General features: G+C 42.7%; 4 protein-coding genes across 5 annotated transcripts in view; 2 read left to right on the forward strand and 2 right to left on the reverse strand.

Moving 5' to 3' along the window:
- The window catches only part of LOC140269771 (CAP-Gly domain-containing linker protein 4), a 61,376-nt gene extending 54,730 nt beyond the window's left edge, over window positions 1-6,646 (reverse strand). For both annotated transcript variants that reach the window (XM_072364757.1, XM_072364758.1), the window contains exons 1-5: window positions 6,556-6,646; window positions 3,520-3,666; window positions 2,433-2,572; window positions 1,927-2,020; window positions 1,644-1,805 (exon numbers count right to left, since the gene is read on the reverse strand). In XM_072364757.1, coding sequence (XP_072220858.1) covers window positions 1,644-1,805; window positions 1,927-2,020; window positions 2,433-2,572; window positions 3,520-3,646 — 523 coding nt within the window. In that variant the 5' untranslated portion in view covers window positions 3,647-3,666; window positions 6,556-6,646. The remainder of the gene's footprint in view (window positions 1-1,643; window positions 1,806-1,926; window positions 2,021-2,432; window positions 2,573-3,519; window positions 3,667-6,555) is intronic.
- Window positions 6,647-7,818: 1,172 nt separating this feature from the next.
- On the forward strand, window positions 7,819-9,250 carry cimip5 (ciliary microtubule inner protein 5). Its single transcript, XM_072366141.1, has 3 exons — window positions 7,819-7,999; window positions 8,093-8,132; window positions 8,716-9,250. The coding sequence occupies exons 1-3, from the start codon at window positions 7,863-7,865 to the stop codon at window positions 8,971-8,973; spliced, it is 435 nt and encodes a 144-aa protein (XP_072222242.1). The 5' UTR covers window positions 7,819-7,862; the 3' UTR covers window positions 8,974-9,250.
- Window positions 9,251-12,611: 3,361 nt separating this feature from the next.
- slc66a3 (solute carrier family 66 member 3) lies at window positions 12,612-17,343 on the forward strand. The gene is made up of 7 exons (XM_072366140.1): window positions 12,612-12,861; window positions 14,102-14,184; window positions 15,062-15,131; window positions 15,234-15,291; window positions 15,592-15,712; window positions 16,329-16,370; window positions 16,947-17,343. The coding sequence occupies exons 1-7, from the start codon at window positions 12,716-12,718 to the stop codon at window positions 17,045-17,047; spliced, it is 621 nt and encodes a 206-aa protein (XP_072222241.1). The 5' UTR covers window positions 12,612-12,715; the 3' UTR covers window positions 17,048-17,343.
- Window positions 17,344-17,711: 368 nt separating this feature from the next.
- Window positions 17,712-25,861, reverse strand: part of rock2a (rho-associated, coiled-coil containing protein kinase 2a) — a 34,674-nt gene continuing 26,524 nt past the window's right edge. The window contains exons 16-32 of the mRNA XM_072366139.1: window positions 25,605-25,711; window positions 24,229-24,388; window positions 23,896-24,056; window positions 23,515-23,699; window positions 23,353-23,422; window positions 23,090-23,193; window positions 22,823-23,009; window positions 22,631-22,724; window positions 22,451-22,545; window positions 22,191-22,382; window positions 21,943-22,111; window positions 21,678-21,748; window positions 21,501-21,589; window positions 21,337-21,415; window positions 20,968-21,235; window positions 20,666-20,879; window positions 17,712-18,962 (exon numbers count right to left, since the gene is read on the reverse strand). Coding sequence (XP_072222240.1) covers window positions 18,959-18,962; window positions 20,666-20,879; window positions 20,968-21,235; window positions 21,337-21,415; window positions 21,501-21,589; window positions 21,678-21,748; window positions 21,943-22,111; window positions 22,191-22,382; window positions 22,451-22,545; window positions 22,631-22,724; window positions 22,823-23,009; window positions 23,090-23,193; window positions 23,353-23,422; window positions 23,515-23,699; window positions 23,896-24,056; window positions 24,229-24,388; window positions 25,605-25,711 — 2,249 coding nt within the window. The 3' untranslated portion in view covers window positions 17,712-18,958. The remainder of the gene's footprint in view (window positions 18,963-20,665; window positions 20,880-20,967; window positions 21,236-21,336; window positions 21,416-21,500; window positions 21,590-21,677; window positions 21,749-21,942; window positions 22,112-22,190; window positions 22,383-22,450; window positions 22,546-22,630; window positions 22,725-22,822; window positions 23,010-23,089; window positions 23,194-23,352; window positions 23,423-23,514; window positions 23,700-23,895; window positions 24,057-24,228; window positions 24,389-25,604; window positions 25,712-25,861) is intronic.

The raw sequence follows: 25,861 nt of genomic DNA on the forward strand, positions 1-25,861 counted from the left end.
GTTTTCCTTCCGGTTCAAAGGTCGGACCAACAGTCCAATTAGTGACGATTCATGTCAAATCTCACTGTCCATTTAAAATCTTTCAGAAAATGATGTGTATTAAATGATATCGAATCGAATAAAGTCGTATCGAATCGTTGGCTGAATGCTATGTATCGCATCGTATGACAGTGTATCGCTACAGCCCGACACCTTGATGTGCAACACTACATTTCATCTGATGATGCAGGAAATTTATAGATACTGAACTGCCATAACCTCTGCAAAGCCAATTTAAGCAAAGAAAGTCTCAATGTGTCTAACTTGATTCAGAATTCAGCCCCAAAAAACACTTGAAATAGGTTTGTGGGTGACTTAAGGCTTTTTCTTTTAAAGCAAACATCTCAAAAAGTGCGTAAAAGGACTAAAACCGACATCTAGGTGGAATAATATAAAAGAATCAGATCAGATTTGCTGCATTTAACCCATCAAGCACTGAAAACTGAAACATGAATAAATGTCAAATGCATCATTTAAAGATAGCCGGAGGATACCCACATGAGTTTCACGGTTAAGCCACTGCTACATCATCTGGCAGCTTCTATCAGGGGCCAAAGAATGTCTAAAACAGTAGTGAGCTGGACTTCCATTTTTCTTTCTGTATCTAACAGGGTTTTTGTCATTCAAGGCACGGCTCAACTCTTCCCTGCTTTGTTCTCCACTTCAGACAGCGTTTTCCCTCAATGCAGAGGGGATCAGCTGTTTCTCATTGCAGCATATTGGATGCAGCTTCCCTGTGTGAGTTTGCAGCAGGATTTTGTTAGAGATGGGTGTGATACATCTTTTGGGAGTGATCGTGACAACTGTGCACGACAGAGTTTACCTCTGGTCAGAGGAGAAGAAAGACTCCATCTGTAAATAAATACTCTTGGTTAATAGTTCATGCACGCAGTGAGAAATTGGTGTACATGGATGAGATATTCCTGTCTTGTGTTTTACAACTCATGCCTGCAAATAGTGCACAGAAACAGACCTAATGAACGGTAAAGCCTTCTGGGTTTCAAAACTAGATGTAGAAAAGGTAAGAGTTGTGCAGCTAAACTGTTAATTCTTGTGTAATGACAGATAACCAGCCACAAACTCCTGTCTGTGCAATATTTATCTGCTGAAGTGTGCTTTTTATCAAGTACTCTTTAAGACAGACTGCATTTTCCACATTTCCCCTCGAGCTCCACCATCATCTGTCTGGTGAGCAGTGATTTTTGTAAACCGTACGCCATACTTGTGCGAAATGAGTGATACTTCCATAGAAGTTTAATCAATAAATTCCTCCTGTGGTTAATCAAATCTATCTATACCGCAGAATCATTGTCAGTAGAAAATTAGCTCCCAGTGTGTACACCTGACTATATCCACAAAAGAAATGAATGGATACAACTTCCCAGATAATACAACAGCACCACCAACTGCTCTCTGCATTCAAACGCTGCTGGATTTGAATGCATCTGATGATGCACCGAATAAACTGGCAGCTCTGATCGTTCACCAACAGAAGAAAAGAAAGATGAGAGCTGAGTCTTAAATCCATTTGCCACCTGGTGCTGCCCTGTGCTGACTGCTGGTGCAACCCTCCCTTGCTTCCTTCTGGCAGCGGCTCTGCTCACCTCCAGGCTGGGAGGCCTGCAGCACCACACGGATTAGCTGCGGCACATCGAAGTAGGCAGCGTAATGCAGGGCCCTCATGTTAGTCCAGCGTGAGCGAAGGTTGGGATCAGCACCCAAAGCAAGGAGGTGGCGGGCGTAGCCGGCTGCTGTCTCTGCATCGCCTGAGGAGAAATACAATAAATGCATGTAAAAGGTGTAATCGGCTGATGAACAGCAGCAATCTGAGAGACACATAAAATACAAAAGAACACAAACAAAAGCCTGATGAGGGCTGATACTAACCGATACCAGGGGCCCCGGCCTTGCAGCAGTAGTGCAGGAGGCTCATATCTGTCAGACCGTCTCGATCATTCACCCCACAGCCTCTCTTTAGGATCTGTGCAAAGACAAGACGTGCAGTGGGCCACAAAGACCCCGATGTCACCGTGCAGAAATGCTACATAATAGGCTCTAAAGTGAGACTCGGGGACACTGATTTGATGGATGACAAGCAAGCTGGGGCCCTCTCACAACCACTCAAAACGGCACTCGTTTCTCAGGGGTAATAAGAGGAAAGTATGTGAGAGCAAATAATCGCAGACTTAAACCCTTCAGATGAGTGCTTCTCTGCACATCTCACTGCATTGCAGTAACTCCTCAATGAGGTGCTTTGGGGGGGATTGGAATAACAGAAATCTTTATTGGCAGGTGTTTAAGGCGCTATCAGAGGTTATAATGAACAAGTTAGTGCTGAAGTAGAGACAGAAGCAGTATCACAGAGCAGGGTGAGTGAGATGCTGAACTGTCACCTCGCTGCCGATGAGGTCGATGTTCTTCTGAACCTGAGGCACCCATTGCCTGAGGACAGCAAACAGCTCAGGAATGGTGGTGTTGGGATCCTGAAGGATCTCCTTACACTGCGGCTCACTGGGGTCAAAGAAGGAGAACTCTGGAGGTGGTAAGATGGACAAAAATGACAAGTTTTAACTGTAATCATTCGTTCTACTTGGAATGTAAAAGGAGGAAACTCAGCAGTGGAGACAAGAACTTTCTACAGGAGACTTCAGTCAGATCAGTAATCTTAAGAAATGCCCTTTCTATCCAGCAGAGGCGAATGAAACCAGATGTGACAGTGGGTGGCATGCAGTGGACCCAATGAAGCATTGGAGGACCTAACTGAGTCTGAAAACAAACTGCATCCACTGTGAGGGAGCGAGACAAACACAAGCAGCCTGCTGTATTTGCCTTACTGCTTTCATTCCACGTACTGGAACTCTGTTTAGTTGTTCACGCTCAGTAACTCCATTCAGTCAGAAAATTGCTGTGTTTCTTGTTTGGGAATACATGACCACAAGAGATACAGTCACGCTGTTTTTAACTCGCAAATGCTGGAGAATGGGAGGAGAAATGAGCCTGGACTTTCTGCACAATTGTCGTTCACACATGTACTTGTAGCAGAGTGTTTTCCCTGCTCATCTTTACCAATAGCTGTTTAAGTGTTGAAGCTTCAGTCCCCGGGCCTTTTAGGGCAGTTTCAGGGCCGAGAGTGAGCTTAACAAAGGGCCGGTGTACGTCAGAAACACAAAGTTTTAAGGGTTAAAACTTCTCTGGTGTTGCTTTAATAACTGCTGACCAGTGTTTGTAAAGATAAAGACAACATTTGAAAGGTCACATGTTTACAGTAGGGCTGTCACTTTTTCCAAAATAATCAATTCAATTCAAACGTGCTGATGGAGTTGTCTTTACAGCCCTCGATACCAGTCGTAAGTCATAGTTTCAGTCAGGATTCCTGTTTGCTCTTGTCCTTACGCAGCAGAAGTGTTAATAACTCACTGGTTAAACTCTTGATCTAATCTGTCACAGTGCTTCGTTGTGTTAGAAACTGTTGATCCTCACCACAGTCGCTGGGCATGGGTGCAGAGGCCACCTGGTGGATGACAGGCCGCTGATGGGAAGCAAGTCTTGTGTGGCAGCCCAGGACGGTGTCCCCCTCAACAGGCCCAGAAACATCCTCCTTTGTCATCTCCCCCTCAGGGCCTGTGGCTGGAACAATATTAGAAAGTCTATTCTGAGAACACAAGTAGGTCTAATCTCTCAATAAAAGCAGCTCGAGTGCACTGAAGCCTCCGAGCACCAAACCAGAAAATAACAACTGTTAGGAGAATCAAAACATAGCGATACAGTCCTCTGAGCTGTGAACATAGTGCAGCCTATTGGCCTAAATGTGAAACAAAGAGGCTGTAAATGAGACGTAGGAAGCTGTAAAACAAGAGCAACCACACACAGGCCTACAGTAAGCCTGGGAAAAGCACCACTTAGCCAAACATGGTCCTAACCAGCCAACACTCACAATGATCTTCTCCTTCATTCTCTTTCTTCTTGCTCTCCATGAGAGCCTTCCAGTTGAGCTGAACACCTAACCAAAATCCTTCCAAAAAGAAGGAAGCAAACCGACTGCTCCCTACTAAATCTCCAATAACACACCCACTCTCTACACTTACACCCTGTTGATCTTCCAACTCTCAGGTCCAGTAGCTATTTACAGCTTCCACTTTCATGCCATGGCACTCTCACCTCTGACTCTCCCCGACTGGAATTTCACTCTCACTTTCCAGACGTGTACTGCTGACCCTACTGCCAACTCAACTGATTAGCCCACCATAAGATCCACAATGAAGAGAATGTGAGCATACGGCGGCGGTGAAAATAAGCAGGGTGCAAAGGGGCAGCAAAGTGGTGCATGTGATTAGGACTGTCCCTCATAATGCAGACCTGTCTAATCCCACTTTGCAGCCATCATGCATCCTGCTTAAGTGCCCACAGGGAAGAGACTGATCCCTAACCTTTATCTTTTAGTCCATTTGCAGCTAAAGTAATGGGGTTGAATAATGAAAACAAGTTTCAAACAGCATGACACATGTTTTGTGATCAATACTGCAAGAAGAGAGGAGAATAATGCATCACAGTATCAATAACGACTCAACTCAAGTGAGTCAGAATGCTTAAAATGACCCAGAACCTGAAGCAGTCTAATGGAATTTAGTCAGTGTGCTTTTATTTTTTATCATTTATTAATCTTTTGTACCTTTAATGTCTGAAAGCATGCTGCTATAACAATCTGACAAAACTGTTATTATTTTAACATGTTTGCAAGTAAAAAAGAAATGTTTCTTGCTTGAAATCCACAGAATTTGGAGAGGAAAGTGACTAATTTCTCATCTCCAAGCTGATATCCTGAGGTCAAACTGTTTACTATCACTTAAAATTAGTTGGACTACTAAACGATCATTTTTCAAGTAAAACTTTTAATTAATTCCAAATATGATACAAACCATTATTAGTATTAGAGTCAAATTGGTCACTTCAGGAGGTTTTTATGATGCCATCCATCCAGATTTTAAAGAGGGAGCCTCGTGCAGAAGGCTGACCAGTGAACATCACAGGCAGCAGCACCAGAATCCCAAACCAACTCCCTGTAAAGTCCAGAATATCTTCTAAAATCAAGCCTTTTATGACCAAGCCGTCACGTATGAGTGACTGTCAGAGTGCAGCTGACTGGTTTTTAAAAGTATGATTTTGGAAGCAGAGCCTCTTAGTGAAGCTGCCTCTGGAGCCCTTATTTGTGTTTTTCTGTAGGTATCAGTGGCTTTGCTTTGTTTTTTCTATTGACAACACACAAGAAGTGATGTCAACCAGCCAGACGTGAGTATATCTCCTAAACTGAGGCAAAAATGTTTGCAAACATGTGGCCTTACAAGAGCCAAGATCCGTTAAAGCAATCAAGGTTTGTTGCATCATTAATCGCTGATAGACATAAAGAAATACCAGCAATCCCTTCCTGGTTAATGTGACGCTGTAGCTAAGCAAGACAACCTTTAAATACCAAAAAGAAACTGAAATTGTTAGCTTCAATAAGCTGTTAAAGCTGTCCACTGCTGAGGAGTGAGATGCGTCTGCTCTGAGGCCACCGGCTGCCTGTGTGACTTAAGACATGGCCTACTTTTATAATAAGCTCTCCGTTTGTCAGACACATGATGACGATGGCAGCCGTCTCACATCCTCATCCTCACAGCTAATGGGAAGACAATGCAGTGACTCGCTGTATTTCAAACACTTTATTACATTAAGTTTGTCACCTGCAGACGTATAGTTTGTTGTCCTGTAGTCTTGGCTTTGCCCAGTCTATTTGAACCTACTCAGACTAACAAGGTGAGATCACTTTAGTGTGGTGCAGGTGTTTTCACTCAGACCCTTTATCATTTTATGAGGGATAATCAACTTGAATTAAACACACCTGTGGGCTCCCATCAATATGCAGGCAAAGCACTATCTCAGATCGCAGTAGACGGATGTTAGCTAACATTACTGTAGGCTGTTGGGTAGATATGTTCAATTTGGACCGTTAATAATACAACTTGAGCTACTTAAGCGATGTTATGTCTTTAACCACCTAATTGTTGGCTAACAAAAATCCTCACAGCCGAAGAGGTCAGCCTCCTCATCTAGGACCACTCCGTCATGTCACAACTACATGTGCTGCCTTCTCAAAGGTCTAAACACGAATGTAACTTGAACAAAACTGTCATTTAACCTGGCTACATGGTCATAATAACAGTTAGCCAGCTAGCATGTGTTCATAAGCTACTGCTTTAAGCTAAACGGCAGATAAACCGTATTACAGAACTGATGTTGTGGTTGATTTCTGGTCTAAATAAGCTGCTAGAGGTAACTGCTTGTACTTAATGTAAGCATAAAATGGGGGGAAGTTGCTGAAGTGCCTTTGCTCACTCGTATTAGCTCCTTAAATTGATGTTTCCTAGCAAAGAAATACAGGACCAAGCATCCCGGCTTCTCAGTATGCATGTGCTGAATATAAATAAAATTAAATATATTATTAACATGCTTAAGTGATCTTAAAAGTGTGAACGTTACCTGCACCTGTCGGCTTGTTTTAATTTCATGTGGAAAATGTCTACAGAGCCAGTAGCGGATTTATTTTCCGTCAAAACGCAGCAGTTTGCTACGTAGCGGGAGCACTTCCTGTTTTGGTACGCAACCTTCAAAGTAAAAGCGGTTACTGTTGACTTCCCGTATTTAAAATTATTGAAGACAGGTTTTAAAAGAAAACAAGCTTATAAATGCTAAAAATAAAATAAAGATTAAATGTTTACAGTTTTAACGGATATATATAAAGCTCGTGTCATCTCAAACTGGTGTCTTGAACATATCAATGAGTTCACTGTACTCCAATGGTCTCCACAGTCACCAGATCTCAATCCAAAAGAGCACCTTTGGGATGTGGTGAAACGGGAGAATCGCATCATAGATGTGCAGCCGACAAATCTGCAGCAACTGCGTGATGCTACCATGTCAAAATGATAAGATTAAGATATGATGGAGCTTGGTCATTAAGAGCTTTATATGTGAGCAGAAGGATTTTAAATTCTGTCTGAATTTAACAGTAAATCAATGAAGAGAAGCTAAAACTGGAGAAATATGGCCGCAGCATTTTGGATCAGCTTACAGAAGTCCAGTCTTATATGTCGCTCCAAGTCATGATGGATTAAAGGACTCCTCTGCCTTATTCTTTGAATCTTTGGGAGATGCACTTACTTCTGTGCCTGAACTGGCTGCACCTGGGAAGAATATGGGTCTGCAGGTGTTCACCGCTGATTTACATTAAGCAAAATATACACATAAATATTCATATTTTTCTAAAGTTTGCTTCGAAGCTTCACGCAGATATGTCCACCTTCATTTTGTCAAGCTAACGGTAATTTAGCATCACCTAAATGTTTGAGATGTTTTTTTTATATGTTTTCTATGATGATTTATGATCAGGAAACATATAAACTACCTCTGAGCAAACTGAATGCAACGAGCACAATATTACAGAAACGTGAGTTTATCTACTTAAGGTGCAGGTGAGTAAAGTGTAAAGTGTAAAGCAAGTGTCTCTAACTTGAAGGAAATTTCCTGTGGTTTGTTCTGTTTAGTCTACCACGATCCCTATGGTAATTTTAGTCTGTTTAAAGTTGAATAAGACTAAATGTTATTCGTTCTCCGCTCCTGAGGACAGGCTATTGTTGGAACACGGTTGCCATGGTAGCGTAAACAAAACGGCGTAACTACGCGCCGTGATTTCTCAGCCTTTCAGTTGATTTAGCGCACATCCTCAAAAGCTGAGCAGCCTCGTCCCTTTTACAATCCCTCAAACCAAAGCGGACGTAAACGGCACAATGCGGGCGTCCTCGGGAGCAGCGAGCAAGGGAGAGACGGGCCCTGGGGGCCAAAATCCGGACCGCCTCGATCCCGTTAAAGACGACCAACTGTGGAAAGTGTTGGTGTGGAAAGAAAAGAAAGCAGCTCAGGAATGGTGAGTAAATAAAGTCCGTGAGCCGAGAAAAGTTAAGTTAAGTCATGTTGATTAAAAATCAGGGAGTCATACTAATCTAAACAAACTCCACAGGGAGAAGAACTGGAACTTTCTCACGGACTATGACCATAAGGTAAGGAAATTATAGCCTATTGATGAATGAATGTCGATTGTATTTGACATTTGATCATGAACTCTGTTCAAATGCTTCGTTTTCTTCTTTTTTAATATTTCCAGTGATTTATCTTACACAGCTTCACCAACAGCCAAAACTAAAGAGAAAAGGCCTTAAATGAAAAAAAGTGCAATTTTTATTGATAGTCATGCATGTTAAAATTAAAATACACCACAAGTACACAGTTATTTATTGTATTTTATTTAAAATGCAGAAGCAGTGTGTGAAAAACTAAGTGACCCCCTGATCCAGCAGCTTCAGCAGCAGTGAGTTGCAGTAATGGTTTTAATTTCTATGGAAGCAGTAAGGATGGACTAGTTTTTAAACACTGCTTCAGAGTTTTGGCTTGGTTTTTACTCAATAATGACACGTCGTGATATTATCTGGTTAATGTCCTGAAACATAAAGTCTTAAAACTTAAAGAAGAAAACATTCTTTCTTTTTCACATGAAAATAAAACCCTGTCACCTACAACATCCTTTATAATTGTAATCTAGCCTGTTTGATTTAGTCGTGAACAGCACCTACGTCTGTGTTTCAGGGACAGCCGAGGACAGAGGAGCCTCTGCCCAGCTATGTGTCGCTCTTCTCTGACCGCCATCCCAACACCAGCAACCAGATGTTGGGCAGCAGACTGTCCACTCCCATGGGGAAGGAGTTGGTCAGATTGGACAGGCTGTTGTGGGGAATTCCGTTTAGTTTTGGAAGTCGGAATTCACGATTTTCCAACAAGAAAAATACTCTGACGTCAGATTCCCAACCTGGAAAGTTAGAGGAACCTCAGCAGCCACAACCGTAAAAATCCAACATGGCTGCCGCAGGCTTACAAAGTAGTGATAGCTGCAGCAGTAAACCGTTTAACAGCTCAGTTCATGTCTCATTAAATCAGTCACACAAACTGTTAAAACCTCTACCAGTGAACACATTTAACTACAGTGTAATGCTGTGTCTTTAACTCTCCAAGCAGGAGACACATTTGGACCTGATACGGCTGCTTTTTGGCTCAGTCATAGCTGCACATGCACCGAATGCAGTCTACTATTTTTAAAAGATCTGATCAGCCTATAATCTATGATCAGCCGCACACAAACAGTTTCTGTAGTATTAGTTTGAGTAAAACAAAGAAAACTGATTTTGAACTTAAAGTGCTGTGTTTGTACTTGAAAACCTGATAATAAAAGCAGAGGAATAAACTTTCAGCTGCTGTCGACAAATGTAGACCCAGATGAACCACTCACCCACTGAAACGTATGTGGCTGTCACTGTGCTAATGATGCGTTTACTGACCTTGTCCAGGGGCTTGGTTAAATAGTCTATTTCACTTATCAACCTTCCTAATGGAGTAAAATAACCCAGAAGTATCTACAGAGCAGCCAGGATGAGTAGAAGCAGCCTGTGACAACACTATATTTAACTTTTTTTATCATTTTCAGGTGCAGACTTTGGTAATAAAGTAATATTCTGTATTATCTTCATGTTACAGTGTAACAGGATCGAAGACTCTCAATCGATTTGCCAGACTTTCTTTTCCTAAGTGTGGCAGAGCTTTTCCCACCGCCTTTCATTAACTCCATAATGTTCTTCTCGAGGTCAAGTGAAAGAGCTGAGGAAGAGACGGAGGAGTTTTGTTTCTTTTTCATCACACGATCAGCTGATCTGAACCAGTGGAGCTGAAAATCCTTTGCTGCATCTTTTCTTACAGCAGCTGTTGTGAGGGCCAGATGTGGCCCAAAGAAATAGATATATTCTTTATTGTTGTTGCATATTTCTACTCAGGGAAATGGAGTTCCACATCTATCAATTTTTAAAATTTGGTCCATGTAGCCTAAATTATCCTGAAACAACACTGTCATCAAGGCCTAATGTGGCCAGATGCAGGCTGTGTTTGGGCTGATAATTATTTGCATTCTGGGTTATAAACGCAACATCCAGAGACGCTATCCTGCTGATGATGTCCTTCCGTCTTATATCTACTGCTCTGTTATTAAGGTACATTTAATGTTCAGGGTTATCAAAGTAGTCAGGAGTAATAAAAACAAGATGTTTGTTTTCTTCTCTGTTCATTTGACCAAATGTTTTCCCCCAAAGTTTTTCTTTAAGCTAAGGCTGCTTTTTCCTTAAGAAAAAAGTAACAATGCAGCATCGAGAATTTATTCATGAAGACAGGTGAGAAGCTAAGAAGCAGATCAGATTCATGTCATCTGAGCTCTGTCGGGGGTTTAGTCAGAAACTTGACAGTTGAACGAGACACCCGATCTAATTTTGGGTGAATGAAAGGTCGTATCGCTACTTCTGCTCTTTGTTGAAGGCCTGAATTCTCAAAAAAAGTCACATAAAGCAAAAAAGTGCAAAGAAACGTCTTGATACCGCGAGGAATTCATTCTCACAGAAGCCCTTTAGCTGTATATTGTGCTCATTTAAGCCAAAAATGATTACATGTTACATGTGATTGTATATTCATATAAAACCTTGGACATTTTTCATGTTTCTGTGTAAATGCAGAGAAGAATAAGGGTATTTTAATGTTGCTGTAACTCATTGCTCTTTAGTCTAAATGTGAAAAAAAGAAATGCTCATCCACAATAAATCCAAGAAAAACTGAAATGTTCCTGCAACATATTTACAAGTCTCATGAGAATAAAGTGGGTTTGCCGAACATCGAATAAATCTGATCTACTTTGAATTAGAAATCAGGCATCACAGTCTGTAAAGATATGCATCAACGCTCTAATAACTCAGCTGGAGGTCTTAATTTCTTATTAAGATGCACTTTTTCTGTTGGAAAGATATCCCATGGACAGGCTCTGTTATCATGGCTCTTTTGGTCATTTCAGTCCAAATGGATTCAGTATCTGGACTGAAAAAGAAGTTAATGTTCTATTGGTTGGCCAACTTCTAAACAATGATGGTACTTTGTTCGAGTATCAGGAGTTTGGCTTATTGGCTTAAATATCAAACCGTTTAGAAACACTTTAAATTATTCTGTGATGTAAACTGGGAAAATGCCTGTACATCGTTACAAAAATCAATGAAAGAGGTAAAATTCTAAGTGTTTATCCAGTTAAGGAGGTTTCAGAAAAGATCGGTATTAATATAAATCCTTTTCTTACTTGGATAACGAGACTTTATCTTCTTATTTCATCCTTTGTTTTTGTACACAGTCACATGTACAATACAGACATTTATGCAACTTGGCAAGTACCATTTACATAAAGCAAAACGCTCTTAATCCAAACCAGATTACAACATATTTTATCACAACTGAAGCAACTATGGCTACGTTCACACTGCAGGTCTTAATGCTCAAATCCGATTTTTTTGTTTGGCTGTTCACATTACCTCTTTACATGTGGCCTTTCTACGGATTGATGTGTGAACAGCTCATTGAAGTGACCCGCATGCACAGTTGATCATTGATGACATCACGCCCATAGACCACGCCACATTGGTGTTTACTGAAGCGACCATGGCAACGGCAACCGGTACTGCAGGACTGTATGGCTTAATGCTAAAAATCAGGGCTCTCATGTCTCCCCGACAAGCACATTTCAACAAGTTCTCAGCTCACGGCAGGAAACAAACACGTATCCCATGAGTCTGAGCAGACCAACACTAACAACAACACTAATAATAATCAGTAATAATTCAGTAATAATAATTCAGTTCCACATTCAAAAGTGGCCTGATTCCGATTCGAAAATGTCAGATTCAATGCGACTTGTGCTGTTCACAGTCAAAAGCAAATGGGAAATGGGTCACATATGAGCGAAAAGAAAATCGGATTAAGGTCACTTGCAACGGCAGTGTGACCGTAGCCATATTGACGTGATAAAGATCATCAAATAACCAAAGAAAACTGTGAAATCTCTTCAAATATTTGAGGATTTTAATCTAACCGCCTGATGACGACTGCTTTGTTATTTCAAACTGAAATGATGTCCATTTTTTTTTGTTTAAGGTGCACTTTTGTCTGTGTAAATCTTTAATTAATGATGATTTCCCCCCTAACGATGTTTCCATGCTCTGTTCATGAAACTATTCTTCTATTCTATTCTACAAATATACACTTTACAAAAAGAGAAGAGGAGGAAGAAAGATTTGAAATAAGCAGGTTGTGTCGGAGCCAATCAGCTAACAGTGGATGTATGCGGAAATGAGAAAAGATGCCGGCTGACAGGAAACCTTAAAGCTAGCGGAGTAATACCGGAAATTAAACGTTAAGCCTTCAGTGTAAAAGCGTACATCATTTTATTTATTGTTTTCACTGTAATTATTCTACATTAAGGCTTTCAGTATACTTGACTATGTCTGATCTTATCACGTTTCAGTTTCAATATATAACATATACAGTTAATTTTAAGTGTAAAATCAAGATGCTACATTATTTTGTAATCTAAGACCGGAAGTTGCCTTAAAATACAATGAAATTTACGCTTGTGACAGCGCAGCAGCATCTGGAAGCTAGTACGCGTTTTAAAAGTAAAATCAGGAGGCAGCAGACGATCTTAAGTTGACTTTTCTTTAAACAACATCTCTGGAAAATGCAGTCGGACACGCTGCTGCACATCGCTAATTTTAGCACGCTGTTCATGTGCATGGTGCTAAAGTTCCCGCAGATTTTTGTACTGATGCGAGCGAAGTGCTCGACCGGAATCAGCCTCAACAGTCTTCTCCTGGAGCTCATCGGGTCGGTGAAGTCAGAGAAACTTTGGTTTTCTTCGGAGTAGATGTCGATGCTTTTCGAGTGCATTGTGTAACTTTCTGAGGGGAGAGGGAGTGAACGTGGTTTTCAAGTGTTGATGTGATGTCTTCCTGCTCTTATATTCTCATTTTGAGCAGAGACATTAACATATTTTAATTATTGGACAGAAAAATTGGCCTCGGCTGGATCTGTGCGCAGATTATAAAATCTCAGAGCTGCTCATATGGTAACTGTGAGGCTGAATAATGCCCCGTCTGTCCTCTGTGCCTGGCAGTGGCTGCTCTCCTCTAAAATACTGTATTTATGAGCGATAACTTGCTTTATCAGCTGTAAATACACTGGATCAGCCTCAACATTTAAGCCACCGACAGGCTGATCAAATGAGAAACTTAGGACAAAACCAAAGGTCTTGACTTCACCACGAATTTTATTGATGTGCCAAATTTCCTCGTGAATATCGGGGGTTTAAATTTAAAGATCTAATATCATCTGGAAACCAGATTTTATTCGTCAATCCCTCTGATAGAATACAGATATAATAAAACCCTTTCTGATCTGCAATTTCAGTTACATTTACAAGAAAAAGTGAGTAGAATTATTTTGAACCCATCTACGTCATCAGGATCTTAAGTCGTGGTTATCTGGCTCTGCTACTGGGGCCATTTGGACGACTCCATGATCAATACTACTTAATCGACATATAAAAAAGGGCTACTTACCCAATGGGTTAATTGGGATCAGGCCAAAGTCTGTTGCTCTAAAAAGACCGGTTGGTGTGACCCATATTTACAGCAGCTTGCACAATATTTTCTAAAGATCTGATTGATGATTAATGGTGATAAATTCAATTGAATAAACTTTAATGATCTCTAAATTGAATTATTAAAATAATTAAATATATGCTATTGTTATAGATAAAGACAAATAGAAATCAGCTGTCGTTAACAAGTTATGTAATCCTCCTTTACCGTTAACCCCCTGTCTGCAGTCTCCGTCTCCAAGATCGCCCATTTTATCTTCCAATGATCTCACATTTCCCATGATGATCAAGAGAAGAAGTGGTTTAAACTTCCTCCTTTTTTTTTTTGTCCGTTTTGTTCCCGCTCTGCATCTTAGACGTGTCCTCTTCAACTCATCTTGATTTGGGGTCTTACTCCAGGCATTACTTGGGCTTCTTCTCTAAAACACACAACAGTTCAGTAACCTGACACCTTATGCTTTACAGGTTCATTGTTTTCGTTACTTACCAGATGTACTACGACTACCCACCTCCAACATACCTGGAATATCCCATCCTTATTGCTCAAGGTTAGTCATCTAATGTTAACACATTTTCAGGAATCTTTGGATCTAAACCTCTGAATGATTTGTCATCCAAACAGGTTGTCGAACACCTCATGCTCCTCTTTGTCGTCTTCGTTCATGACTTACTAAGTAGTAATACAATCAATACTCTGAGTTAAAACACGCTCTTTTGAAAGTGTTGAATTAATTTGTTTTCAGTGCCGTCCGTAGCTGCATTTTTACAGATTTCCAGTAAAAACAGAAACCACGCCCCCCAAAAAACTATAGTCTGCTCTGATTGGTCAGCTCCACTGGCCTGATCAGGCTCCGCCCACCATTCCATGTAAGCTTTACTAATATTAATAATTTGATTTCGTGGGGATTTTTTTAAAAAAAAGAGTAAATAGTGGAACATAAGTAATGCAGATTAAGTGATTTGTCATTAAACTGATGTAGATTCACCAACCTAATGACATGATTACCAGGTTAGAGGTGAAACCAACAAGAAGTCCAGTTGTCCTTATTCAAGCTCTTAGGATAGTTAGATTATAATTCATGCATAAATATAGCAACATAATTTGACTTTAGTTGGCTTTATTTATTTCTAAGGCTGTTGTACCTTTGATTGTAGACAACCTTTAGACGGACTGAAGCCATGAGATGTTTGACAACTTCCTGTAAAGTTTTTATGTGCACAGTTGGGCAGTTTAGCTCATAGCATCTCATCTGTTACCTGTTAAAGTGTGAAACGACCATCAGCGGTCACATTCACCATAAAGAAACACAGTCAAATGTGAAAAGATAGAAGTCTGGTTCTTGCTGAAGCAGCTGTATATCAGTGGCCCTTTAAATGAGACTCAAACCCAGCCTGATGGCGTTGTAACGCGCTCTGTGTCCTCAGATGTCATTCTTCTGCTCCTGATACTTCACTACAACGGCAGCCTGCGGCAGAGCCTCATCTACACCGTACTGTATCCTTTCACTTTCTAACAGTAATGGATGTGAAAACCCAAAATCAATGACCTGCGAGCCTTTTTGTGCGCCGTGCCGCTGCCTTAACGCGCTGTGTTCAGGTTCGTCGGAGGCTGGAGGCTCCTCACGGTGGAACGGTGGATCATAGATTTGGCCATGGTAATAAATCACTTTAAAATCAATCACAAGTCGCTGCATGTGTCTCAGTAAAGATTTGGCACGTCATCAGTCAGGAGTAATGAGGTGGAGAGTTGAGGGAGACCTCATTTCAGCTGGTGTATAACATCCAGATCTGGTTGGGTAATGAGATGTCTTTAGGCGTTCTGCTTTTAAATGGACGAGAGCAGCGAACCTGCAACTGATTTCCTCCTAAAGTTGAAGGTGTTGGAGGCCACAGGAAAACTTTTAACTTCAGGTTTCAGTTTGCCATTTTGAGTCAGACTTCCACTTTCTCCTCAGAGCCTTTGCACTTTCATTAGTGCTGCCAGTAAGTTTGCCCAGCTCCGATGCCTGTGGAGGTCTCAGGATGCTGGACAGGTTAGCGCCCTCTCCTGGGCCATGGCGACCTACACATGCATGGGTGAGTGTTGGACTTTACTTGAAACCAAGCCATTTAATTACATTTTTGTAGTGGCTTTGGGGCTTTTCTCAACCCTTGTTATTATAGAGACAGACTGGAGGGTGGGACTACTGTTAGTTTATAAGAAAATCATTGAAACCTAATCACTTGGGGCTGTGAAAACAAGCTGATACGAGACTAAACTTGCATATTCTGAGGTAACAGTTCCCCACCGACTGTCCAAAGACTCCTTTTAACTCAGGTTTTGCTCTTTTTGGCCAATTTAAGGAGAACATCTGGCTCATCAAGTGTTTAAAATAGCTGAAAATGACTGTAATAAGAAGCCAAGTGAAAAGCAAACAAAAACTTTTACCCCCGTGTAGCATCCACTCTTTTGACCGCCACGTTTCTGGATCGTATGGCTTCCTCTCTGCATGATAGAGCTTTAACCTGCACACATTAATCAGCTTTAACAGGACATCAGTTCTCAGAAACCCTCCTCTCTGAGTCACTAATCTTTCAGATCATGAATATGTATGATCCAGTTTACTGGGCTCATTCTCCAACAGTTGTTTAATTAAATATCAGATGCCGTGTTGGATAATGTGTAATTAACTCCGCTTCCTCTTTGTTTCAGCACGGATTTACACCACCACGGTGACAACTGGAGACATGCAGGGTAAGTCGGCCTGAAAGGTTAATGACTCTGGGCTCCCACACAGGAAAACAGCCATTCTGGATGCTCATTTTTCAATAAGCCCGAGCTGATGTGAAGGAATCAGCCAGGATTTCTGATTGAGCATCTTTGGGTTGTCATTTTTATCATTTGTCACAGATTAGGACGCTTTAAACTGAATATTGTGACGCTTTAATGAGGAATATTTGCTTTAAATAAAAGCTTTGACCCTGTTCAGTCCAGTCATGAACTTCTTTCCATGCCAAAGTTTCTGCATAAACCCATAAATATCTATACATCCGTGTTCTACACCCGCTTAAGCCTTAACTCGACCCAACAAAGTTCTGAACATGAGACGGCCTCTTCAAACTAAATAATGACTTTTTAAGGGTCTCCCAGGAAAGACTAAACTTCAAAATACCTTGAAAATGGCTGAAGAAGTCATTTAAATCACATGCTGGTGCCCAGAGAACAGTGAAGGACCCGGGCCACCTTTAAACGTCCGGGTCCTTCGGTGTTTAAACGACACCAACGTGTTCCCGTCCTCTTGGTCTAATAATCTCCCTCCCTGTGTGGCAGTTCTGGTGCGGTTCGTGGCTATGACCCTGCTGAACCTGTGGGTGCTGCTCACCGTCGTCTACTACCAGAGACGCAGCGGCAGCTCGAAGAAAGACGACTAAGTTGGAAAAAGTCGGATCCCGGAGCGGACGGAGGCGAGGTTACTGGGTCACTTTAACTGGCGGATAACAACGGTTACGACATCAGTTGTGGTAGAAATTGATACTTTTTTTTTATAGTTTTTTACCCGTAGTGTTAACATTCCAGCGTGTATTAATCTAACCAAAGCTTTATCCTACAATATGTGAAAGAATTTAGGATCTTGCACCTCAGGACTGCGTTTCCAGTGGTTTTATACTGTATATGTGAAGCTCTTTTTCCAAAACTGTTCTAATAAACCAAACATTTTACCTTCTTATGATGAGATTTCGGCGATTTCAGACATGAAACGCGACCCCTCCGGAGGTTTATCGGGTAGAAATAATCCAAACCAAACAGCACATCCATTTCTTTATTGTTGAAGTGGTTATTATTATTCTTATTCTTATTATTATAGAGCTGTTTGGTAGCAAACATGCAATCTGGATGTAAAGCCCTTAAATACAAAGTGGACAAGGCTGTATAAATAATATAATGTGCACTGTATGGCATGTAAAATATATACTGTGGATATTTATATGTATAAAACATGCTTCTTGGTTAAAGGAGAGCACTCGGTACACACACACACTCACATAGTTTACTCTCCAGCTGCTTGTATAAGCCACATACACACGACAAAGTGTCCAAACTCCGAGTCTGGTTACGTTTAATACAAAAACATCAGGACAAACACTTATAGAAAACTTTAAACGGGCTAGTGCTGCTCAGTTTCTTGTCTTAATGGACCAGGCCTTGATTGCATACCTTCATTGTTTCTGCTTCTTATGGGTCAACTTCATTTTCAGTGTCACTTCTGACCGTCTAAGAAACGCCTTCTGCTTGTGAGTGGAGGCCTTCGGATGAGCCTGAAAAAGCAAACGCATGCAAACTCCAAGCAGTTGCTGATGGGGGGGGGCTTCGGTCAAGTATGTCTGGTAATACAATGCCTGTGTGTCGTCTCTGGTAAAGCCCAGATGTACATTCAAAAACTACAAAAGGAGCTGAGCTCGGATCAGAAAAGCATTAACGGTGCACCCCCTGAATTCAGTAAACAGTAAACCCTCAGAAACGACAGTGCAGGTGTGTCTGATTGTGGGATTTCATGCCCGGTCCTCCATCTAATGCCTTCAGAGCAGCATCCTGCTCACTTGTAACCGTAACTGTGGACAAACGGGCGATTAAGTGTCAAACAAAAATCTGAATAAGAGGCACTCGAAGAAGTATTTGCTCAAATCCAAGAGGAATCCGACTCTTGGAGAAGTCGTAGCTCGTCGTGCTTCAGTACCTCATTCAGGACTCACCGTAAAGCAGAGCTGCGGAAAGCAAGACGCTACAATCATGTTAAATAGCTTTAAAGTACAGACACTACCTGGGATCAAGTTCAACAACCTCAGACAACAAAAATATAGAATCTTCTGAGTGTAGTGTTCCCCTTTAAAAATCATCAAACGTCTTTTTTTGGCCACGAGAATCCCCGAAGGTGGAGGAGTTTTCCTGCTGAGTCCTTCCATCAGACAGTGTGTCCTGGTGAGAACTGTTGAGGTAAGTGATTCTCCTTCTCGCCAGCCTTATGAGAGCTCTCCTCTTGTTCTGTGGGAGCTCAAAGAGCTACTCCGGTGCCTCAGAGGCACCAAATTTGCTCTGGCCACGGACCCAGGAGAAGACTTTGGCTAATGTGTTCAGCCGAGCCGCCCGGTGAGCCCGATGGCCTTTAAGTGGCTGGAAACAAGTTGAGCAACGGGGAAATTGGGCCGACGCTCCCTCAGGCTGAAGCAGGAGAGGGTGGGGGGGGTTGTAGAGCAGTGACGTGGAGTTCAGTGTGCTGATCTGCAGACGGAGCTTTGGAGGAAATAAACTACACCACCTTGGAGATGCGCTACACTTCCAAGCAGTTAACTGGAGGAAGAGAGAGGAAAAGAGACGAGTGCAAAGTTAATCATCCTCCAGTCTCACATTGGCTGATATCAAGTCATACCATTCAGTTAGATTCAAACTAAAGTGCCACAGTGTTGTGTTCAGTAATTCTTCTGGGAAATATTCTGCTCAGTAAGGACTGATGCCGTCTTCAGAAACCCTTCATTTCTTTACATCCTGCCAGACTTTCCTTTAATCTTTTCAGCAACACTTCTTCAGGCTTTTTGAAGCTCTTTCAAAGTTTTTTTTCAGACATTTTCTGCCTTTTCACTCATTTTCAGAGGAATGTGGTTTTGTTTGTCTGTTACATATTTCAATGAATGTCTGCACCTGTTTTCTGTTTTTCTGGCAAAATATAAAGAAATTAGGAGCTTTTTAGGTTGGATGAAGTGTAAAATAGAAGCTCATCACGCTACGGCATGAAGAGATTTTAGCTGAACGACCTCTACGAGACCGCGATCCTCAGATCAGACACCCAGTGATTACATTGTCCCGACTCTAAGGTGGCACATGCTCAGTGTCTTTCACCACCACCTCAGAGTGACAATAAGCTGGTAAACAAGCATACACACATTCAAAAATCAAGTCGTTTACAGGGAAACATCAGAGCAAAAGAACAAGAGAGGCCACTGGATTCTTCTCGCCTCATTTTGAAGACCTGTGAGGGCTGGAGTCAGAGGACGCAGGGTGTAAACAGGACAAAACGACAAAGAGAGGTCCCGAAGATCAAATTTAAAGCATCTCACTGAGGCAGGAGGTGGAGGAAAACCAAAAACTACAACAGAAATCAGACAATACGGCCACATTTCAGAGAGCAAAACACGTTCTGTTTTCTGCTTTGATGATCTGAAACGTGTTTGTTGTTGTCATTAATCATCAGCACCCCGTAAAGAAAAGTGGGGAGCGGATGTTTCAAGGCAGCCACTGCACAGCACACACTGCACACAGTGTTACCATACGATGGCATCAGAAATGTATAGAGCCACAATCATCATCGAGATCATCCAACGCCCAGTGCCAGTCCTGAAGACTGAGCTCGTCCAATCTGAAAGGGGAAATCAGCGTTGATGGCCTGGAAACAGTTACTGCACACACGCCAACGGGTGTCAAACTGGTAAATAAAGTCTCTTCTAATGAGTCTGTGGTGTTATGGAGGAGAAAAACACAGTTTAAAACATCTTTCACTGGATTCCAGCGCATGAAAGCAGCGTTTGTGTTTCCACATCGTTAACTTTCACAGGGAAAAATCAACATTCCTCCGGTTATACTGGGTAAATATCCACCATAAAAAAAAGTCAAATAGCAGATATTTCCAGCCAAAATGTTGTCAAAACTCAAAAAAACTCTGAAAAGACTCTACAGTCGCCAGCAAAATGATTCAACCCATTTTCCATGTTGGAGTCCAACGAGACGATCAGAATAATCAGGAAACCAGGTGAGAAATCAATCCGATCTGAGGCTACATGATGGCATCTTTCAACACCAACCATGTATTTTCAACTCATTCTACAGCAACCGTCTTAGATTCATTTGGCTAAAAATGTGATTTAAATACAAACAAACCAAACCAAATATAAAAGAAAACAGACTGCGATGTCACTGAAAGACAAAAGGGTGTAAAACTGTCCCTAAATGAATGAAGCATTCTTCGTGTGAAGGAACGCTCCTGGACCTCAGAGTGCTACCTGCTCTTGCTGGTGGGGAGCTGTCGGCTGGGCCTCCTCATGGACTGACTGGGCTGAACCTTCATGGAGGCACGTGGCGAGGAGCGTGCAAAGTGCTCTGGCGGTGGAGGCTTCTTGGGAATCTTTTTGACCAGCCGGCTCACCCACTTCTGCTGCTCCTCCTGGGAGACGGCCAGCAGCAGCAGGTTCTTGGCTGTAGACACGTCGTAGTTGACTGGTGGAGGAGAAATGCAAATGTTCAGTAATCTTAATGAGAATTAAACTCAACGTATCGATTAAAACCACCTTTTAGAGCGTCCCACCTTTGCAGGGAGCGATGATCTCCTCTTTCTTGTCCATGTGGTCCTTGTGGCACTTTATGTGGCAGCGCCGGCACTCCAGGGCGGGCGGCGGCTTGAACATGTTCCACAGTGGCTTGGTGCACGCCTCACAGTTGGTGGGGAAGTGGTAGAGAGTGGGAATAAACTCGTGGCCTTTGTGGCAGATGTAGCTGGACTTCTCTCCGATGGGCAGCGGATCCACGGGAAACTCGGGCTCCTTCTTGCTTTCTCCTTCGTTGGCATAAAGAATCTGGAAGGTGGACAGACAACAGGGGACATTTGTTTCTCATTTTCAGCTTTTACACAATCCAGGAGTTCAGTAATCGAACATCAAAAGGAGGCGTGGCAGACCTGGAATATCCTGGGAATCTCCTTGGCGTCAGCCCGGTACACATCAGTTTGAGTGACAGGCCTCACGTGAAACAGTTTGCTGCAAAATGGAATAAAGGTTAGAAAATAACCTCCATCTGAACCGAAGTGCAGCTGTCGTCTCAGGAGAGGACGGTCGTACTCACTCTATATCGAGCACCATGTAGGGGATGGACTGCTCTCTGTCCTGCTCGCTGTTGTAGAAGAGAATCTTCTTGCTGCTCACGACGACATACTGAAAGCAACAGGACAGATGAGGGAAGCAAACGCATTAAATCAGGGAGGTTACGCAGTTAAAGGAGCATTCTTTGGTTTATTCAAACCTTTTTCTCCCATCCAAACTTCTTGGTGTTGTTTCTGACAGGAAGAGAGAGCCAACCCTCGAGCCTCATTTCTGAAATGAGAGCGAGTCAGACTCAAACTTAAAACTTTGTGACCTTAAAATCACAACTTTTAGGGTGTAATTGTGTTCAAATTAAATGTACTGGTTCATTTAAATCATTAAAGACCTAATCTAAAGTGAATCCACAGGCCTTTGCCTCACGTTTGGGGTTAATTAAGTCCCTTTGACTGAGGTTGGGTTCGTACCTGCGTATGCATCATCAGCATCAAACTCGGGCCCGCTGCTGACGCTGGCGGAGTCCATGGACTGAACGCTCAGCGACTGCAGGAGGTTCCTCAGCTGCTCGATGTCGCTGTCCTTACTGTCCAGGGCCATCTGCAGCTCGATGCGCATCTGGCTCTCCTCTGCCAGTTGCTACACGTTAAAAAGAAAGGTGAAATTAGGAGGCTTGCTGCTTCGGGGACCAGACGGTGAAACCAGCATTCTCACTTACTGCCTGCACTTCGTTGATCTCCCGCTGGTATTTGATCATGGTGCTGTTCAGCTTCTCCTTCTCCGACCTCAGCTCCAGCTGCAGCTTCCTGTTCTCCTTCTCCTTTCGCCGCATGTCTGTGTCGTTGCCGCGGCGACTGCCTCCGCCACGGACCTCCTTCCTGTTCATGATCTCCGCCAGCTTATTGACGGCCTGTGGACGGACACGAGTTAGAGTCCTCTCAGACGTGAGGAAAGGCGTAAAGAAGAGGGGACACTGACCTGAGTTTTCAGCGTCCTCTCCGACTGCAGCTGCTTCTCGAACGTCTGCTTCATCTGGTTGATCTGCTGCTCCCAGTCCTTCGACTTCTCTGAATCTGAGAGAAACAAAGCTAAATACTTTTCACCACAGCGATATTTTGCTTGTGAAAACTTTGTTTGAATTTCAAAAAGTCTGAATACCTTCTAGTGCTTCTTTCAGTTTGTTGTTCAGCTCCTCCTTCTCATTGGCCAGGTTGGCGACATCACTGGTCAGGGTCCTGTTGGCCTCCTCGAGCTGCACGCAACAGGGAAAAGGGTCGTATCCTCTGTCCTAACTTTGGCTGTACATTAGTGTAAAAAGTCAGGCCGGAGACGGGCGTTTCTGAAACTCACCGAGCTGATGGTGATGTCCTTCTCGGCGAGCTCCTGCCGGTGGCGAGCCATCATCTCCTTCAGTTCCAGCTCCTTCATTATCTTCTCCTTCTCCAGGTCTGAGTACTGCTCTTCAGCGATGGAGCGAGCCAGCTGCTCTGAGTCAGCCTTTGTCAGTGTGATCTCCAGCTGGGCCGCCAGAGAGTCCCTGAAAAAGAACAGAGAAGCTACATTATCGACAGAACCAGCCACAAAACCATGAAACTGAAGTTTAAAGCGGAAAAGCACCTCTCCTCCTGCAGCTCCTGCAGCGACTGCTGCACCTCCTTGTAGAGTTTGTTCCTCTCCTCACACTCCTCCTTAAGCTCTCGAACCTGAGTCTTGTAGAGAGTCTGAAGAAGAGGCGGCAGTCAGATACAGCTCACACCTTTTATCCTCTTTACACCTCGTTAATCAAAGCTTCTTCAAATACAAAGAAACGGAGCAGTTTCTAACCAGCTAATTACAACAAATTATGTACAAGAAGTATATTTGTTATAACTGTTACTCACTGAGAAATACTGCTCAGCCTCTAACTGGTCCTGCAGTTCTTTCATTTGTCCGTCAGTGTCTTGCCTTTCTCTGTACGCAAAATAAAAAGAAAGTTTAAAAACACTCAGCTGCTCTTCATCGGTCCCAGTGAGATGCTACAAGTGAAATAAAAGTGGACCGACTTGCGCAGCTCTTGGTTCTGCTTCTCCAGGCTGCGCTTGATGTCCAGCAGGTGATTGGTTTCCTGCTTCAGCTGCTTCTCGGAGGTTCTCAGGACGTTGAGCTGCTGGTTCTGGGCTTTAAGGTCGTTCAGAGTCAGGCTACGCTTCTGGGTCTCTTGCTCGATCTTCAGCGTCAGGTTCTTCACCTGAGAGAACGGAGGCAACGCAGAAGGAGGACGGCAGGAACTCACTACAAAAGGTTTTTCTGGACAATTTACCAATCATTTCTGAGGCTGAATTTACTTTTATTTCCATCTTGGGTACGAAAGCTGAAGGATTTGTTTCTGAAAGTGACATTTAATGCCTCTTAACTGGTGGTCTGTGCAGAAAATAAACCCCTACCTCCTCCGTGAGGCGGTCTTTGTGTCTGCGCAGCTCGTCTAGTTTCTGTAAGGCCTGCTTATAGTCGCAGTCCATCATGCTGCTGCGTTTCTCCAGCTCCAGTATTCGGTTCTCCAGCCGCAGTTTGGCTGATCGCTCCTCCGCCAGCTTCTGCTCCATCTCTGCGTGCGAGTCATACAATCACACCCATATATCTTCCACATAATCAGGCAAAGATAATCAAACAATCTGTGTGACTCACACCGATGCAGTCGGAGTTATACAAGCCTCCAAATATTTAGTTCAAATCTTGAATGAACTGCTTCTCAGCAGACAGTGAGGGGGCGGCCCTACCCTTCATGGACTCAGACTTGGCGCCCTCGATGGTCACTTTGATCTTGCTCTTGTCTGCCAGCAGAGCTCTGGTGGCCTTATGAGAGGCCTCCTCCTGCTCCAGCTCCTGCTGCAGAACCTTCAGCTTGTAGGTCAAATCAATCTCCTTGTTGCTCATCTCCTGCACAGATACGAAGCAAAAACAGCGTGAAACACTGACGTCACGAAATCGCTTAATCTTCCACTTATCGATGCTGTCAAGGAGGAAAAACCGTCCAGAACAAAAGCAGTTTGAATTCAAGATTACATTAAGTCCAATTAAAATAAGAAAAAAATTAAAACTGAACGGCAAAGTAAATAAAGACTTAAATTAATGAAAAACTATTGAAATTATTTTAGCATAAATCATCTTTTTGTATTTATTTTGACGGTTTTAGATATTTTGAACTCACTCGGAGTTGTTTGGGGAAGACATCTTTAATATTTAATGAAGTTTTTATTGCACAAACGACTTGAATATAATCACGTTTCCACGGTCACAGACAGCTCAAACCTCACACTGAGTCTGTATAACTTACATGAACTGATGCCCCAAAAGGTTTGCATGTGTGAGGAGCAAAAACTGGATTTAGAAATATATGTCTCTCTGTTCTTAGATTAATTTTGATGCGACTCTGCATCAATCGTGCTGTGACAGAACAGTTTTCAGCCTACAAAAAAGTTGAAATATACGATAGTATCAGAGATGAAAACAACCAGATCTGTGGCGGCTCTCAAAGCCGAGGCTCTGCGGCATCGTTTGGCTGCTGAGGACCGTCGAGTCGTGTTTTTAACATGTGCTTTGCTTGCGTTGCCAGCATTAAGATGAGTTCCGACCTGCGTGGCCGAGACGTTGGGAAACGGCGACCTGCTGTTAACGCCCCCAAAAAGACGAAGAAAGCAGATTCAGAGCGAGTCATTCCTCGTCTGTGGCTGAATTTAAGTTCATTATTGGAGGTTTTCTGATGTTAAAACCCAGCTTACAATGTATGAAATAGAGAGATCATGTCCTTTGTTTGATAGTTTTATCACTCAATGAGGAAGGTAAGCTCGCTGCACGTTAAAAAAAAAAAACAAAGAAAGGGTTTCACTGTTAAACTTTATGTTTCAGAGCCTGTAAGTTTCCACTTGAGCTAATTAATCAGCACTTATACCTGAAAGTAGCTGCACTTTTCCTTGAGTCCTGTTGAATCATTCTCAAGTGAATCGTATTCTAATGAAAGCAAACGTTCACACGTCTGCTGGTTGTCCACAGTGCAGTCACACAGATGCAGACGCTACAACACTCATTCTGACGCTCACATCTAAACTTTCAAGCCTCCAACTTTACACATGTTGTTTGGGTCTTTCTGATTTACCTTCTCCTGGTCGGTGAATTTCTCCTGAAGCTGTCTCTTCTCAGTCTCAGCTTTGGACAGAGCCTGTCTCTGCTGGCGTGCCTCCTCCTCCAACCCAGAAATACGTCCTGAAAACAAAGCAATAGCTTTTCTCCCACAACAAACCACATCTGTGCCTGTTCTGGGGGATGTTTCAGCTTTCCTGCATGTATACACTGATCTGTGCTCAGCAAACTGAGGGGATTACTGACCGCTAACCATCTGCTCTAAATGTGTTT

The sequence above is a fragment of the Leuresthes tenuis genome, unplaced genomic scaffold (genome assembly GCF_036924035.1).
Source record: "Leuresthes tenuis unplaced genomic scaffold, fLeuTen1.0.hap1 SCAF_15, whole genome shotgun sequence".
Classification (NCBI taxonomy): domain Eukaryota; kingdom Metazoa; phylum Chordata; class Actinopteri; order Atheriniformes; family Atherinopsidae; genus Leuresthes; species Leuresthes tenuis.